Consider the following 18,905-nt stretch of genomic DNA (forward strand, 5'->3'; position numbering starts at 1 on the left):
GTGTCAATTAAAAAATGAATCATGAATTAAGTTATGGCGAGATATAAAACACATTTGAATTTAATAGAAGATAATGTCTGGCATTCATCTTTGTAAATTCATGTACAGTATATTTGTATAGTTAGTGTATAGTTTGAACTTCAGATTTGTGTGCGTTCTGTGTTCCCCTGTTTTCAGGAAGAGATGCAGTCTGAAGCACATGGCATTCATATTTTCCAGAACTCAAGACAAATACAAGATTGTATTGTAGTACACATTTTTTTGTAGATTTAAAAAAAATAAACCCAACAGTTGTTGCAAATATACAGCACTTGTTCTGTTAAACAAAACCAAGTAAAACACCAAATAAATTACACAAATAGCCAAAATATGAGTCTTTTGAAAAAACCCTAATCAAGTCGAATCTCCAGCAGTCATTTGGAGTGACGTATCATCCCATATTACTTGGTGAATAGGAGAGCTGTGTGTGTGTGTAACCCTAATTTAAAGCTCATCCCTCTCCTCTCCTTCACAGAGGCAGGCTTCCCTCTGGCTGTTCATGTAGGGCCTGCAGCCCAGAGTCCAGACTGTGTTGAACAGGGTGTCTGCTACCGTCTCACAGGCTTGAAGGTAAAGAGGGACATGGGGATGAGAGTTAATTACTGGCCTATTTAAACATCTTGAGCAAAATATCAATAGGCCTGATGAAAGTGCAATGAAGTTCAGGTATAGGGCTGTAGGTGTAATCTGTGGCTCTGTATGAAAAGTGTACAAGCTGTCAAATCTTAGATTTTTACTTAATTCCTTGCGCCCCCTCAAAGTTCATTGGAGAAAGTTTGAGGGGAGGGACGTTGGCGCCTCCTGCAATGGACTTCGAGAGGGAGTTGAGGAACAGAGGAATCGAGGGCTTGATGGCTTATACACTTTTCAGACTGTGGAACTCTCCATGTACACTGCATCAGGTTGACTGACCTTCAACCTTTGACATGAAGCCCAGGCTCTTCTTGAGGTCAGAGCAGATGCTGTGGAGACACCAGCGGAACTTGGAGTCGCAGCGGTACTTGTTGGAGCCACAGGTGTCGTAACACATGTCCAGCTGATTGCAGCACTTAGTCATGGCAGGGATACCCAGATCAACCTTGATGGAACAGGACAAGGGTGGTGAGTGTGTGTTTGTGGTGTGCTATAATGGTGTTATACACTAAGTGTACAAAACATTAGGAACCCCCTTGAATACTTTTGCCCTCAGAACAGCCTCCATTTGTCGGGGTGTGGACTCTACAAGGTGTCGAAAGCGTTCCACAGGGATGCTGGCCAATGATGACTCCAATGCTCAAGTTGGCTGGATGTCCTTTGGGTGGCGGACTATTTTTGATACACACAGGAAACGGTTGACCGTTTACAAACCCAGCAGCATTGCAGTTCTTGACACACTCAAAATGGTGCGCCTAGCACCTACTACCATACCTTGTTCAAAGGCACTCAAATATTTTGTCTTGCCCATTCATCCTCTGAATGGCACACATACACAGTCCATGTCTCACTTGTCTCAAGGCTTATCTTATCTTATTAAACCTATCTCCTCCCCTTCATCAACACTGATTTGAAGTGGATTTAGCAAGTGACATCAATAAGTGTTCACCTGGTCAGTCTGTCATTGAAGGAGCAGGTGTTCCTAATGTTTTGTACACTCTGCATGCATACTCTTCAATCTGTATATTATTGGAGTTGTATGACCAATGTACAAGTCGAAAAATACTTGATTGGGGAAATGTTTCACCGAGCATTAATGTGTGGGTGTGTATCCAATCATCTACATATGCATACACTATTGGGTACCGGAAGGCCTAGGAAGTAGGCGCTGCATCCGTTGGGCTCTGGCATCTGGTAGTCAGGGCGAGGAAGAGCAGCTTTACCTGAGGTAGAAAGAATGTTAGAGACATCAGTTCCCTTCAATTCAAGAAAGGAATATTTATTTCCACTTTTAATTTATTTTTAAATCCAAGGAGGAAAGTAGGAACTGGAATTTCAGTTTTACTTGATAAATTCATTGAATTGACTTGAAATGGAACTGAACCCATCCTTGTTTGCCATCCACACTTGATTGACCAACCCAGCAAAGGGAGCCCACTGGTCACAGATGTCAATTCAAAGTCTAATCCCCACTGGTTCAACCTAATTTCATTGAAATGATGTGGAAACAATGTTGATTCAACCAGTGTGTGCCCAGTGGGAGGTTGGATGTCCATAAATTGTATGTCAGACAACAGACGTTGTTGGAGAAGATTATCAGTTCATCAATGGTGGCAACCAAAACAGAGTCCATGGTCAACACAGGTAAAGCCCATGGGACATGTGATATCAAAGGTGAACACTACATCCTAGCTGTGAATCACTGAGTAGTTCACACTTTACCTCATGACACCTCTGCCAGCTCTCTCTCCTTGCTCATAGTCCACTGACTAAGGAGCATTATCAGATGTGAGGTGATAAAGGTTATTAGTAATGTCAAAGGAAATCCTAGTATAAGCTCTCCCCAATCATTTATATGGTGTCCTTGCATTTAAGAGTTTAAATGGCTTCAACATGAGGATGTGTTAAAAACCTCAGAAAATCTTAATGTCCATGTTTATCTCCATTGGGTACCATCTCGCTAATCTATAATGGATCTCTACCTGCCCGGATAATCGTTACGCAATTTGAATTTAGGATCACATGGAAGCGGTCTATACAGAACAGAATATCTCGGCTAACTAATCACTAGCCTGGTCTAGGTGGGCTTGTTTCGCCAACTCCTCTGACTATCGTTGGCATGCCACGCATATGATACATGTATGATAGGCTAGCCAGAGGAGTCGATCATGTTCTTACCATATCGACAGCGGTACTGGCACACTCCATCGCGTCCGCCCATAAGCTCCAGCACGGAGTCAAAGTATCCATTGACGGCTTCAAAGCCTCCCCTAACGGAGTTCAGTCCCCACTCGTCCTCATCCTCTGCCTGGGAGGGGTCGACAGGGGCCTGGCTTGGGTCCACTGGTGCAGGTTCCTCAGCGTCCTGGGAGAGGGTCCCCTGGGTGGAGAGGCTCAAAACCAGAAGGAGAGCAAGGGAGGCCCAGTGCGTCATTGTGGTTCAGAGAAGCGGAGGGACAGCTAGGGACACAGCGTTGACGATCCACCAAGTTCAGCTGGAGGAATGAGAGAAGCACAAACACACAGAGAGAGAGGGAACGAGACAACTCACTCTGTCACGTCAACCGGCACCCAGACCTGGACTTTGAGCTAGACACCGGGACAGCCTCCACTGTGGAGGAACGAAGGTCAGCTCCTATCTAGATTGTATTTCTGTTTCAAAGGTGTGCTATATGTATCTGTTTCGTTGTAATCATATTGGTCTCAGTGTTTTGACTATGATCCTATAAAGACTTGATGTTCTGTTTTGACTATGATCCTATAAAGACTGACGTTCTGTCACCAATTTTGACTAAATCAAAAGACTGGTGATTATGGCATGAAACCGTCAACTAACTAATTGTACTTCACACTTGTTCACTATTCAGTTTTCTTACAAATTATGGTTAGAAAAAAATCAATGCACTGCATTACTACACTTGACTTATTAAACAAATAACATTGGCAAAGCTTGGCCCAGAGACCTAATTGTGTCACGTATACTACTGATTATTTATCTTTCAACACGTTCTAGTGTGCTGATAGAACATGCCCTTTTTAAAAATTGTATTATTATTATTATTTTTATTAACAACAAATCGATACATAAAGCACATGAGGGAACACAAGCATACATAGATTACAAACAATGGACAATCGAGCTAGGGGGTACAACATCACATTACAATTACACAAGGTCCTTAAGGGACATGCATATACTTACAATTCTAACAGCTTTTTTGTTAGTAGAGCATTTAATCTTCTTAAAATACAGTTCTATTTCTTTTTGTAGGGTACGAAAATGTGGTTTTCTGTTTGTAAATTTACATTTGTGAATAATAAAATTAATTACATAAAAATGTTTCAGCTTATTTCTATTGTATGTAAAGAATCCAAACAGTACATCTCTCCACAATAGTGGAAAATCTTCATAAATGTGTTCAATTATAAACCTACTGATGTCTTGCCACAGTTTTTTTACATGCATACAATGCCAAAAAAGATGCAAAACTGTTTCTGGGTGGTCATTACAAAAGGAGCAATTTGAGTTGATGTTTTCCTTAAACTTCTTCATATAGTGGTTGGCAGGATAATATTTATGAATAATTTTAAAGGAAACTTCCTTAATTTTGTTAACAAGTAGGTATGTGTGTGGCAACATCCAACCTTTTTTCCAACAGATATTATCAATAAATCCATTCCAATAAGGCATGACATAAGGTATAGATACAGCATCCTGCTGAAACAAGGATCGTATCGCTCTGTTGTTGAATGGACCAAAAGAGAAACAAATCTTTCCTACTGATGAGTCAACAGGGGTAATGGGAGGTAGGCTCTGAGGGTCAGGTCTTGACACGTTCCTGAATAACATAGCAACACCTGGGGGAATGGCATCTAAAACAATTGCAAAATCTTTAGGTGTTACAGGGACCTTGTAAAGTGATAAGAATTCTTTATAACTGAGTAAAAGACCCTCTGCATTTACCAGTTGGCTCACCAATAGGATATTATTTCGGGAACCAATATTCTAAAAACAAAGAAGTATTTTTATAAATATATCCCGATTATTCCATATATAATATCTGTGTGGAGAAAAATTGTGTTTTAAAATTAAGGACCATGACAAGAAAACCTGCCGATGAAAAGCAGAAAGTTTCACTGGAACTTTGTCAATATTATAATTGCAAAACAACATGAAGTTAAGGCCACCAAAAGTAGAGAAGACATGAGGTATAAAATACCAGATAGAAGTGGGTCTTCTTAGGAATTGTTTTATCCAAATTGATCTTAAAAGTATTATTTAAAATAGTAAAGTCCAGAAAATTCAGTCCACCATTCTCATAAGTGTTCATTACAACAGTTTTCCTACTGTAATGGGTATGGTTTCTCCAAAGAAAGTTGAAAAGCATCTGGTCTATCTCCTTGCTTATTTTACTGTCAAGATATAAAGATAGAGTGCCATATGTTAGTCTAGAGATACCTTCAGCCTTGGTTATTAGGACTCTACCTTTTAAAGATAAGTCCCTCTGTAGCCATTGATTTAGCTTCTTCTGGGTTTTTTTAATAAGAGGGTTAAAATTTAGCCTCTAGACTTCTGATCCTTTGTAATGGTTATGCCTTATAATAATTTCCTTACCAGCTATGGAAATACCTTATTGAAAGAATTTGCAAGAAGTTGGGTGATTAATAAAAACAGGTACGGAGAGATAGGACAACCTTGACTAATACCTCTCTTTTACTCAAATCTGGGTGAGGTGCCATATTTCAATTTGATAGAGCTGTTACCATTTGCATAGAGTCTTAATAGCCTTACAGAAAAAAATCCCCAAAGCCAAGTCTCTCAAGGGAGTGGAAGAGAAACTGATGCTCTACTGTGTCAAATGCTTTATAAAAATCAAAAAATAATATGAAGCTATCCTCAGTTATTAGGTCTGAGTAGTCAAGTATGTCTAATACTAGTCTGACATTGTTAGAAATATGTCTGTTCCTCATAAAGCCAGACTGTGTTTCATCAATGATTGCATCCAGGACTTCTTTAATTATATTAGTAGTAAGGCTAATATCTTATAGTCATTATTAAGAAGACAAATTGGACGCCAGTTATCGATGAGCAGCACTTCTTTTTTAGGCTTAGGTATCAGTGTTATTAACCCCTGACTCATTGTAGGAGGGAGAACATTGTTTTTAATACTCTCTAAAAAGACTTCAAATAGGGAGCTACTTGTTCAGAAAATAATTTGTAAAATTCTGATGTAATTCCATCAACACCTGGTGATTTATTGTTCTTTAGATGTTTGATAGACTCTATAATCTCTTCAACTTTGATAGGTTCATCACACTGTTTAGATTCTATATCACTGATAGAGTGAACATTATTCAGTGAGTTAAAAAATATATCTGTGGATTCCTGACAATACGTAGAGCTATACAATTTTCTGTAAAAATTGCTACAGTATTTTGCGATACATTTTTGGTCATCTGTAATAACACCATCAATGTTTAACTTATGGATAGTGTTATTTTTAGAGTGAAATTTCTCAAGTCTAAAGAACTAGGATGAATTCTGTTCTCCCTCCTCAATCCATTTTTTCCTAGATCTAATAAAGGCTCCTCCTGCTTTTAATTTATATATATTATCCAGTTTATTTTGTAACTCAATTAGTTCCATCTTCTCCTCCCCCGAAAGGTCGGCTGGGGACCTCTGAGAAAGAGAAGTTATCTTAATGATCACCTTTTCCTCCTCAGCAAGATTACTACCATATTTTCTAAGGTATTTGGACCTTAGAAAGAGCTCCCAGTTCTTGCAATAAGATTTTTCTTCACAAGCCCTTTCCCAAAAGTGTGAGAACAGATCTTTAACCTCAAATTTAACGATATCATTATTTAATAATGAGCTATTTAGCTTACAGTAGGATGCTCTACCAAGGTTAGTATCGGGGGTAAATATTTTGATATCAATGTAAATAGCCCTATGGTCTGTGAGGGAAGTAGTACAAATATTTGTAGTATCACACACTCACTATCAATACATTTGAATATAAGCCAAAAATCTATTCTGGATTGTCTGGAACCTGTTTTGTTACTCCAAGTGAATGAGCTGTCGGCCGGAAACCTCTCTCTCCATATATCAGTAAGATCAAACTTTTCCATAAAAAGTATTAAACCCAAATTCTGATTGGTTGGCCTACCTGGGGGCCATCTATCAGTTGAATTATCTATTGTAATGTTAAAGTCCCCTCCTATCAATAATAACGATTTGGGAAATTTAGATAACCAATGAAGTATATGTTTCTCTATAGATTCAAGTAACTCATCATTCTCATGTTTGGTGTTGAACCCGTAGAAGTTGACAGTAATGAGTGTAATGTCATTGTAACTCATCATTCTCATGTTTGGTGTTGTACCCGTAGAAGTTTACAGTAATGAGTGTAATGTCATTGTAACTGATCACAAGACAAATAAAGTGACCAAAGGGGTCACATTCCGAGTGTAGAATATTACCACCAAAGGTGTTTTTCATTGTAGTGACACCGTCGGAGCGTTCAGATCCATGGGAGAGCCAAATATCGTTGCCCACACTGTGACCTCCAGAAGTTGGCACCAGCCGAAATTGAGTGAGACTCTTGAAAAAAGCAAAAATCTGTTCGAAATTGTTTAGCAAATAAAAATAAGGCCTTGCGCTTCACATTGTTTCGTAATCCCCTAGTATTAAGAGAAACTATAGACAAAGACAAAACAACAAAGATTATATAAAAGTATAAACTGTAGTAGGATGAGTCAAAGACGTAGGAGCAGTAAACGTAAACGACAAGGAACCGAGATCTACACCATTTAAATAAATTTAAAGTGAAAATAGCTTATTCCATAACCTTTGAGCTAGACGTTATCTGGCTTTGAAATTCAACTCAACTGAAAATTATGTTCAAGACCAAACCAAGGGTTCTTGTAGTAAGAGACGAAAAACCCCCTTTAGTGTAATCAGGAACTATTCTGAGAAATAAAATAACAAATAATAATTTAAATAAAAGGGTACCTACTATTTTAAGTGCATATGAAAACTGATCATAAAATAATTGAATAAAAAAATGTTTTACATATAAACGTTCCTAAGACCTTTTTTGGAAATAAGTATTAATAACTAAATAGAGCAATAACCGTGTAAAGTCAGAGCAGACCTGTATGCCATTTAAAACAGTATCTTAAGTTACTGTATACATAAATAAATACAGCTTTCAATCTTCTTGGTAAGTGTGTAAACAAAATAGGTCTTCTGGTCATACAAGAACAAACTAATCAATTGAAATACCTGAGTATTCCTGAAAAAGTCACCTGATGATTGTTAGGTAAACAACATAAGGAAAATGAGAATACCATGGCTGAAACCATCAACCTGTTCCTTCTAGTGAGATTTTAGGGAGGAATATGGATTTCTGAACCGTTGATGAAGCCTCGTCCTCCGACGAAGTAAGCAGCCTTTCCCTCATTTCGTGCTATCTTGATCGTTGGCCACAACTTGTTACTTCTTTCTATGTCCTCCGGGCTGAGATGGTCGGCGAAACGCATACCATGGCTCTGAAGGAAGGCGTTCTTTCTAGCAGCTTCCCAGACTGCATCCCTCTATAATCTGGCAGTGAAGAGGATGACGATAACCCCTAGGTCTTGAATCATTTTGAATCGTTTTGCTGTGGCCTTCGTTTTGCTGTGCCCTTCGTTTTGCTGTGCCCTACTTCTGAAGGAACGCAGTTGACAAGTAGGCGGCGACTTGGTGCACACGTGCTCGGAAGTAAGCAAGGAAAACGTCATGTCTTTCTCTGGCGAGCTGTTTGTCTGGCGATAGCACTGGCGTCGTAGTGGAAATTATATTTTGGGAGCGCTTATCGTGGAAACATTACGAAACGTGTTTGTGGTGTGCGCTCATCTAAGACGAACCGTTTGCAAGTGAAGTGCGCGAGCGTCAAGATAGAGCGGTGCAGGTGCACGAGCCGACACGCATGTGCAACGTTGTCTGCAGTGAGCATTTCGCGCTACATTATTTAGCTATAACCTCGACAGTTTGCCAGCTACTTTTTAAACCCGTTAGCAAGTTACCTGGCTAGCTACTGCAGTATATAACTATGACCTAGACACATTTTGTAGTGGTAATGAATGAAAACCACTCATTTCTATTTTGAGGAGAGGAGTAAGGCCTACCCGACACAACAGTGTATGTCAGCAACATGGCATTCACCAGCCTTTTTTCAAGTCTTCCAAACAAAGAATTTGACCCGACGCCTTGTGAGCCGAGAGAGAGGTAAGCTACTATAACACAAATAGTCATTATTTCGACTGTCTCTCTTCTACTATGCTGAATTAATGTAACAAGCTAACTAACCTAGTCAAGTATTTCAGCTTTGACTTGGAATACATAGCCAACAAAGAATTTGTTTCTTACATTTTTCGCAGATTTCAAAGGGATGAAAGACAACTGGAACCAGTTAAACTGGAGAAGGGGAACGAAAGGGATGCCCAGTCCAGAAAGTGGCCATTGCAACAGGGTCAGCAGAGTGGCCCCAGGAAGAGGAAAAAGAGGGACCAACAGGTGAGCGTGTCATGTACTAAACAGATGCTGAATAGGCCAATTCAGAATGGAGAAGTTTGTTTGCTAAACATTGACATAAGCCTAACTAACATAGGCATATCTTGTGTTTGTGCCGTGTTTTATACTACTAGGCGAATTGCACACCACATACCTGTAGATCAGGCCTCTCCAACCCTGTTCCTGGAGAGCTACTCTCCTATAGTTTTTTGCTCCAATCCCAGTTGTAACTGATCTGGTTCAGTTCATCAACCAGCTAATTATTAGATTGAGGTGCGCCATATTAGGGTTGGGGTGACAACCTACAGGACGGAAGTTCTCCAGGAACGGTGTCCGCAAGCCTTACTGTGGATTATAAAGTTAGTATAGAAATAGGCTGCAAACCGTTACCATTTGGTATTGCCCCTTTTGATGTTGTTGTAACGTTACCCTTTTTGTGTTTTTCTGCAGGAGCAGTGTGGCCAGGCCAAGAAAAGTAACCTTCATAAATGTCTACCACAATCTTATAAAGACTTTGACTCTGTGGCCCGAGACTTCATGGTGAAGTGTGATTTCGAGCAACCAAGCTTTGACTTCAGTAGAGAACTGGACTTCTACAGTGATAGCAAGGAGGGTGCATACCCAGGTCATGCTACAGAGAAGTCGGGTTGGAAGAACATGAGGCCCGGAGAAGCCAAGGGTGTGTGTTTATGGATTAACCCTTTACTATTAGCAATGTATTGACTTTAAAATGTGTGTAGGATTTTAATTGAACTGTTTCCACAGATCCTGATCAGAACAAGGATGTTCAAGGTGTAAACAAGAAGAAGGGACGGGAGCAGAAGAAGCAGCGATGGGAGCCTCAGCAGCAGAGACTTGACAACCAGGCCAGAGGCAGAGGGGGAAACTCTGCCAGGAGGGGTGGGGATTTTACCGGACTGGGTGGACACGGAACTAACCAGCCCAGAGTCTTCTCCAACAGGGGTGGAGGTGGTTCCAACAGGGGTGGAGGTGGTTCCAACAGGGGTGGAGGTGGTTCCAACAGGGGTGGAGGTGGCTCCAACAGGGGTGGAGGTGGCTCCAACAGGGGTGGAGGTGGCTCCAACAGGGGTGGAGGTGGCTCCAACAGGGGTGGAGGTGGCTCCAACAGGGGTGGAGCCGGTGGAGGTGGCTCCAACAGGGGTGGAGAGGGGAGCAATAGAGGCCAGGGCTGTGACAAGAGGGGCAGTTTTCTCCAAAGAGGTGATTGGTCAAAGCGAGGCACTGACCGGTCACGTAGTGGTGGACGACAGTTTCCAGATGATGGACGTTTAACACTGGTAATTCAAAAGGAAATCATGCAAACTTCCTTGTCAATTTCCATAGAAATGTCATTTGTAGCTTTACAATGCTCGGTTACAGCTAGGTAACCCAAGTCAGTGATTTCAGTCTTACGTACATTTTCACAGCTAATTCCAACCTCTTCCAGGAAACTTTGACAGGAAAGGGGAAGAAGAACATGACAAAGGAATTCAAAGACCAGAATGCTTTGGAGATTGACGGCAGGTTAATCTGTCGACATTTCCTCAGGGGAAAGTGCATCAAGGCAGGTTTCTATATTTTATGATTAGAAATTGTAACAATATTAATGGGCAATTGACAAATTGAACCTAAACCCAATATATCCAAATGATAGTCAGGTATGTTGATGTTGACATCTTTTACTGTCAGTGGCCTGACCCATTTTGTTTAGAGACCCCGTCAACTTATTTTGTTTTGCAGGGTGATGACTGCCAGCTAGAACATGCTCTGGACGTCAACTACTCGATCAACGAAGTGTGTAAATTCTACGTCCAGGGATCCTGTTCGAAAGGAGAGAGCTGCATATACATGCACAATATCCTTTTCTCAGCTTATTCGAAATGTCCCTTATGTTGTGGTTGCCACTGGGTGGGTGAGGGGGAAATGACTACTGTTTTTATACGGTTTCCTTGTGTATCTGTCCTACTACCTCGTTATATTTTGTGAAAAACTTCACATTTGATCACAAAACAATAACTTAACGACCCGTAGCGGACTGTGCCTTAACACCAACGTGGATGCCGTAGGGGTAGACGCAGATGTTTTTGCTTTCTTTCCTTGACCAAGTACCCACAGAGTTTCCCCTGCAAGTTCTTCCATACTTACGAGAAGTGCTCCCAAGGAGACCAGTGCAGGTTTTCCCATGAACCTCTGACTGAGCTCACCAAACAGCTACTGGAGGCAGTCAGTAACTGTCTACCCTGAGATGACACTCCTGCCCTTACACACTGACATATTGTTGCTCCCTGTTACCATTATCTACTAACTAGGGCTTATTTCTCCTATGCAGGCATTGAAGAGGGACAAGGACATTGAGGAACTGGCTAAAAAGGACAAGCCAATCTGCATGGAGGAGTCAGTGGCCACAAAGGAGTCGGCGTCAGCTGAGGAGACACAGCCTGTCATTAACATGTTCCTGAATCCCCTAAGGTTAAGAATGCGAGTGCGCGTGCACACGTTTCTTTTACTGTCCTTGTGGGGACCTAAAATGTATTTCCATTCATTTCCCCTAACCCTTAATCCTAATTGTAAACCTAAATTTATAGTAGACCTAGTCCTGAGAAATGTCCCCACGAAGGATAATTTCTTGTTAAACTATCCTTACTAGCCCACACTCCACAGTAGTTTGAATAGTAAGCCCCCCACACCACAGTAGTGTGTTAGAATAGTAAGCCCCCCACACCACAGTAGTGTGTTAGAATAGTAAGCCCCCCACACCACAGTCGTGTTAGACTAGTAAGCCCCCCCACCACAGTAGTGTTAGAATAGTAAACCCCCCACACCACAGTAGTGTGTTAGAATAGTAAGGCCCCCTCACACCACAGTCGTGTTAGAATAATAAGCCCCCCACACCACAGTAGTGTTAGAATAGTAAGCCCCCCACACCACAGTAGTGTTAGAATAGTAAGCCCCCCACACCACAGTAGTGTTAGAATAGTAAGCCCCCCACACCAGTCGTGTTAGAATAGTAAACCCCCCACACCACAGTAGTGTGTTAGAATAATAAGCCCCCCACACCACAGTAGTGTTAGAATAGTAAGCCCCCCACACCACAGTAGTGTTAGAATAGTAAGCCCCCCACACCACAGTAGTGTTAGAATAGTAAGCCCCCCACACCAGTCGTGTTAGAATAGTAAACCCCCCACACCACAGTAGTGTTAGAATAGTAAGAGCCCCACACCACAGTAGTGTTAGAATAGTAAGCCCCCCACACCACAGTAGTGTTAGAATAGTAAGCCCCCCACACCACAGTAGTGTTAGAATAGTAAGCCCCCCACACCACAGTCGTGTTAGAATAGTAAACCCCCCACACCACAGTAGTTTTAGAATAGTAAGAGCCCCACACCACAGTAGTGTTAGAATAGTAAGGCCCCCCCACACCACAGTAGTGTTAGAATAGTAAGCCCCCCACACCACAGTCGTGTTAGAATAGTAAGCCCCCCCACACCACAGTGTTAGAATAGTAAGCCCCCCACACCACAGTAGTGTGTTAGAATAGTAAAAAAAAACACAGCAGTAGTGTTAGAATAGTAAGACCCCCACACCACAGTAGTGTTAGAATAGTAAACCCCCCACACCACAGTAGTGTTAGAATAGTAAACCCCCCACACCACAGTAGTGTGTTAGAATAGTAAGGCCCCCTCACACCACAGTCGTGTTAGAATAGTAAGCCCCCCACACCACAGTCGTGTTAGAATAGTAAGCCCCCCACACCACAGTAGTGTTAGAATAGTAAGACCCCCCACACCACAGTCGTGTTAGAATAGTATACCCCCCACACCACGGTTGTGTGTTAGAATAGTAAGGCCCCCTCACACCACAGTCGTGTTAGAATAGTAAGCCCCCCACACCACAGTCGTGTTAGAATAGTAAGACCCCCTACACCACAGTCGCGTTAGAATAGTAAACCCCCCACACCACAGTAGTGTTAGAATAGTAAACCCCCCACACCACAGTAGTGTTAGAATAGTAAGACCCCCACACCACAGTAGTGTGTTAGAATAGTAAGGCCCCCTCACACCACAGTCGTGTTAGAATAGTATACCCCCCACACCACGGTTGTGTGTTAGAATAGTAAGGCCCCCTCACACCACAGTCGTGTTAGAATAGTAAGCCCCCCACACCACAGTCGTGTTAGAATAGTAAGACCCCCCACACCACAGTCGTGTTAGAATAGTAAACCCCCCACACCACAGTAGTGTTAGAATAGTAAACCCCCCACACCACAGTAGTGTTAGAATAGTAAACCCCCCACACCACAGTAGTGTTAGAATAGTAAGACCCCCACACCACAGTAGTGTGTTAGAATAGTAAGGCCCCCTCACACCACAGTCGTGTTAGAATAGTATACCCCCCACACCACGGTTGTGTGTTAGAATAGTAAGGCCCCCTCACACCAGAGTCGTGTTAGAATAGTAAACCCCCCACACCACAGTAGTGTTAGAATAGTAAGACCCCCACACCACAGTAGTGTGTTAGAATAGTAAGGCCCCCCCACACCACAGTAGTGTTAGAATAGTAAACCCCCCACACCACAGTAGTGTTAGAATAGTAAGCCCCCCACACCACTGTAGTGTTAGAATAGTAAGCCCCCCACACCACAGTAGTGTTAGAATAGTAAGACCCCCTACACCACAGTCGTGTTAGAATAGTAAGACCCCCTACACCACAGTCGTGTTAGAATAGTAAACCCCCCACACCACAGTAGTGTTAGAATAGTAAGACCCCCACACCACGGTTGTGTGTTAGAATAGTAAGGCCCCCTCACACCACAGTCGTGTTAGAATAGTATACCCCCCACACCACGGTTGTGTGTTAGAATAGTAAGGCCCCCTCACACCACAGTCGTGTTAGAATAGTAAGCCCCCCACACCACAGTCGTGTTAGAATAGTAAGACCCCCTACACCACAGTCGTGTTAGAATAGTAAACTCCCCACAACACAGTAGTGTTAGAATAGTAAACCCCCCACACCACAATAGTGTTAGAATAGTAAGGCCCCCCCACACCACAGTAGTGTTAGAATAGTAAGCCCCCCCCCACACCACAGTAGTATTAGAATAGTAAGGCCCACCCACACCACAGTAGTGTTAGAATAGTAAGTCCCCCACACCACAGTAGTGTGTTAGAATAGTAGTGTGTGTATGTGGATGAGCTTTATATTTTACACTGTTGATAGTAAATTAAAGTTAATCACTCGTGTTTTATTGATTGGCTACATTTGTCTGGATTTCAGGCCAAACTTTTACAACAGTTCATCACCCTCTGAGCCACCTGCTGAGGAAAGTACCCCCATGTGTCAGAATGAAGTGTCAGCTGAGGTCGTGGAGAAGGAAATTGCCCCTCCAGAGTCCATTCGGTCTCCTGATCCTCCCCCAAGCTCTCCTGGCTTTAAGGAACCGGTTTCTTATTCAGTTGAGGCTGTGCTTGGGTCCCATAGGCCCCTGGAAAAACCCTTCCGCAGCTTCTTTGCAGCCTCTATCAGCCAGACCTCACAGACCCAACCAGATCCACTCACAACTACATTAGTTCCTCCAGACTCTATCCACACTCCTGATCCACCCCTAAACTCTACATGCAGCAAGAGAAATGTTCCTTATTCAGTCAAAGCTGTGCTTGGATTCCAGAAGCCTGTAGAAAAACCCTTCTGCAGCCAATTTTCAGGATCCATCACCCAGTCCTTCACACTCCCCACACAGATCCAATCAGATCCCCCCAGCACTACATTTGTTTCTCCAGACCCCATTAGTTTGTCTGGTCCTCATCTGAATAAGAGGCAGGCTTCTTATTCAGTTGAGGCTCTCTCTACGCCCCAGAAGCCAGTGAAAAAAACCTTTTGCAGTCTTTTTGCAGGACCGATCAGCCAGACCTTTACTAGACCTCTCATACAGAACTCTGCTAATTCTCCCATCAACACCCCAGGCTGTACGAGACCAGCTTCTTATTCAGTTAAGGCTGTTCTAAAGTCCCACAAGCCTGTGGAAAACCCATTTCGCAGCCTCGTTGCAGGCCCCATCAACCAGTCCTCTCGCCACCCTGATATACAGACCCAACTAGATCGTCCTAGCACTACATTAAATCCTCCAGACTCCATTCGGCCCCCTGATCCTCCTTCAGTCTATAAGAGGCCGGCTTATTATTCAGATAAAGCTGTGCTTGGATCTCCTAAACCTTTGAAACCATCCTTCAGCAGCCTCTTTGCAGGCCCCATCAGCCAGACCTCTCCCCAACCTCCCACTCAGACCCAAGCAGATTCTTCTAGCGCTACATTTGGTCCTTCAGACTCTGCTCCTCCTGCAGGCTGTAAAAGGCCGGCTTCGTATTCTGTTACGGATGTGCTTGAGCCCGATAAGCCTGTGGAAAACCCCTTCCGCAGCCTTTTTGCAGGAACCATCAGTCAGACCACTACCGACCCTCCCTCACAGTCCCTAAACTCCCTCGGTTGTAAGGCACCAGCTTCTAAAAAGCCCATGGAAAAACCCTTCCGTAGCATCTTTGCAGGCCCCATCAGCCAGACACCCAATAACCACCCTCCCAGACAGACCCGACCAAATCCCCCCAGCACTGCATTTAGTCCTCCAGACCCCGTTCGGTCTTCTGAGCCTCTGCCAGTCGGCAAGAGACGGACATCCTCAGTTGAGGCTGTCAGTGAGTCCCAGAAGTCCATTGAAAAACCATTTCGTAGCCTCTTTGCCGGCCCTCTCACACAGACCTCTACTTCTGGCCATCCAACACAGACCCAACCAGATCCCCCTAGAAACTTCACTGCTGAAAGACCAGCTTCTCATTCACTTGAGGCTATGTTTGAGACTCAGAAGCCAGTGGGAAAACCCTTTCGAAGCCTTTTTGCAGGCCCCATCAGCCAGACAACCCTCCCTGACCCTCCAACACAGACCTGGCCATATCCCCCCATAGTCAAGCCTAAACAGAAGGAGCGTGACCCAACACCATTCACCGGTAAGGCCCTGCTTTACTCAATACAATACTTTAAATGTCCCTTTATTGGAAATGCACCTATATTATTGACATTTCATCACCACTTCATGGCCTCCAGAGCCGTCCACAACCCATTCTGTTCTGAGGACCCTCTTCCTACGCCTGAGCCCATGCCGCCAGGAGGGGGAGCAGGCAATCAGTAACAGCTGCAAAGATCCAGGTACAGTCAGACACATCATGCTAGAAGTAGTGCATTTGTCCTTAAATGTTTTTTATATTTTTTACATAAATGCATTGTGGTAAGCTTGCATAGATATTTTTTATACTTATTTTCTCTCACCTACTTCTGGCTAAACTATTAGAATGTTTTGGCTCCTAGTGTGTATCAAAATATATTCAGGATTGTCTCCGTTACCGTTGGAAGTGTGTTAGACCTGTTGTGACCCCTTTCAGGAGGCGATGGCCTGTGTTCCAGTGAAGACGAAATCCAGAGAGGATCTACTTCCACAGGACAGCAGAGGCAGAGCCAGGAGGTGGAGGACATTGATGAGCTGGAGAGTGAGCGAGAGGAGCCGGAGGAGTGCGTTCTGAGAGATGAGCTGTTAGTAATTCCATTAGAGCCATTAGTACCTTACGTGCCACTTGGTGACCCTCGCCACCATCGCCAGGCTGATATCACCCTGCCACGGTCCACCTTCGCCCAGGACGTGGTGTGGTCCTTTGAAGACCTTACTCCCCTCTCACTCCATCACCAGCCGTCTGTCCCTCTGGCCTCCCGCTCTGCTGAGAGAACATCAGGTTCTGCTGTTGGACTGTCCAGTCCTGCAGGACTCAGGCCACAGCCTTCCCCACAGGACTCCAACTCTCAGGAGGCTGCAGGAGAGCATCTCATTCCCTCCAGGAATTCAGGTAGGGGACAGGTCCAGGTGGATACCCCCGGCGTTCACAACCTACCGATCCAAGCGATGGTACGGATCACTCGACATAACAGTGATGTACAACCAAAGAGACTGTCTGGACAAATGAGGTGCAAAAGTGGCAACGTGGGTGAAAAAAAAACACTGAAAGACCTTTTTAAGACTTTTGACCCCACATCATCTCCCTTCGGACAGTAACTGCATTTGGACTATGGCTCATATTGTATGCACTGTCGGTCAATGGACTACGCACCAAGACTTACACAAACACTTGTCCTTCATATGAATGCTTTTGCTCTAATGTATTTTCCCGCTAACATGTCAGAACAGAAATTCATTGCAAAAATGGTTGTGTAAAATGCAGGACGCCAATTATGCATGCACACACACAACCCTCTTTAACTACATTTGATGAAGTGTTACTCCCATATCTTTACTTAGCAACAGCTAATGTTACTGATGAATTGTCAACCTAGTCTGTCTCGGTGTGAATTGTTTTGGGATTTTCTTAGATGAGGCATGTTGATGTTTTTTTACTGACTAAATCATCAATCATGTACATTTTTAAGGTTTACAAAAACGAATGACATTTTATTTAATTTTTATTAAAGCAGGAAGTAACCTATTGGAACAATTAGCCAGTTAACTAGTAACTAACCGCTGCCCTCATCCTCCACTCCTGCTGACTACATTTCCTCTTATTTGATAAGTGAACAATGGGTTATTGCTCAACTGATTCGTATTCCTGTGTGGAAAATGTCATTATTTAAACTAATGGCACACCAGTTTTGCTCTGCATGTAGTGCTTCTCTTTTCTTATAGTAGGGTACTGTGCTGTGAAAAAGTATTTGCCAACCCTTTCTAATTTCCTCTACTTTTGCATATTATTTTTATATTGAATGCTTTCAGATCTTCAACCAAAACCTAATATTAGATAAAGGGAACCTGAGTTAATAATTACAGAATTACTACTTATTTCATAAACAAAGTTATGCAACACCCAATGCCCCAGTGTGAGAAATTAATTACCCACTTTTTTGAGAAAGCCTTTGATGTAATCACATTGAGTGATTTTCCTGGTTCTGTGGTCAGGTCGGACTATATTAATTTATTTAGCAGTTTGTCGTGGACATTTCCTGTATTTACCAAATCATGAGAGCAAACCACACAAGTCAGAGTTAGTTATCACAAAGTCCATCTTTAATTATATGAGCTCCATCACAACCCTGTGACTCTCAGATCAATTCAGTGTCTATATATGAATTCTCTGAGAGTCCCTTACACATTGCAACTGAGATCCTTCATAGCAAAGACACACATAGCAAGACCGCATTAGGCATAATTTATCGTTCAGCTTTGTCTCCTAAACTATGTTCTTTTCTCAAACTCAGAACCTAAACAAATCCTCCATATCAACAGGCATATATCAAATCCATCCTATCTTGACAAGATCAGAGACACATTGACTGGCACACAGACATTGTGGAGCCAAGAGATACACGCTTGACCTCTCCCCTCTCTCCGGCCTAAGTAAGACCTGGCATAGAACAGATAACTGCAACACCGCCACAGTATTATACAAAAATAAACATTCTGATGAGAAGTAACTTACAAACATATGATGAATATAAAACATCTTTCCTATGTTACCAACTAATTCTGATTTATTCCCCAACAGGTCATTCTCTATGGGGACTATTCCGACCCAAGTTAAGCGCACGTAACTCAAACTTAATTCCCTTAAATGCACTTTTCTCTCTATGCATATTCTGACCTTTAACTTAAGCA

The 18,905-nt window shown here is 42.8% G+C and overlaps 2 protein-coding genes across 3 annotated transcripts; one reads left to right on the forward strand and one right to left on the reverse strand.

Moving 5' to 3' along the window:
* Window positions 1–31: 31 nt before the first annotated feature.
* Window positions 32–3,257, reverse strand: LOC110485919 (group XIIB secretory phospholipase A2-like protein). 2 transcript variants are annotated; one of them, XM_021557150.3, is made up of 4 exons: window positions 2,851–3,257; window positions 1,819–1,895; window positions 952–1,117; window positions 32–602 (listed from the first exon to the last, which is right to left on the reverse strand). In XM_021557150.3, the coding sequence occupies exons 1-4, from the start codon at window positions 3,104–3,106 to the stop codon at window positions 484–486; spliced, it is 618 nt and encodes a 205-aa protein (XP_021412825.1). In that variant the 5' UTR covers window positions 3,107–3,257; the 3' UTR covers window positions 32–483. The 2 variants fall into 2 exon arrangements, with proteins under 2 accessions (XP_021412825.1, XP_021412824.1); XM_021557149.3 differs by having other exon boundaries at window positions 1,807–1,895.
* A 5,132-nt stretch (window positions 3,258–8,389) lies between these two features.
* On the forward strand, window positions 8,390–18,121 carry LOC110485920 (uncharacterized). Its single transcript, XM_021557152.3, has 11 exons — window positions 8,390–8,941; window positions 9,094–9,229; window positions 9,677–9,905; window positions 9,992–10,524; window positions 10,674–10,790; window positions 10,967–11,081; window positions 11,340–11,449; window positions 11,556–11,695; window positions 14,501–16,221; window positions 16,319–16,420; window positions 16,654–18,121. The coding sequence occupies exons 1-11, from the start codon at window positions 8,868–8,870 to the stop codon at window positions 17,313–17,315; spliced, it is 3,939 nt and encodes a 1,312-aa protein (XP_021412827.2). The 5' UTR covers window positions 8,390–8,867; the 3' UTR covers window positions 17,316–18,121.
* The last annotated feature ends 784 nt before the right edge of the window (window positions 18,122–18,905 follow it).

Source organism: Oncorhynchus mykiss, chromosome 13 (genome assembly GCF_057628025.1).
Source record: "Oncorhynchus mykiss isolate SJ-2025 chromosome 13, ASM5762802v1, whole genome shotgun sequence".
NCBI lineage: Eukaryota > Metazoa > Chordata > Actinopteri > Salmoniformes > Salmonidae > Oncorhynchus > Oncorhynchus mykiss.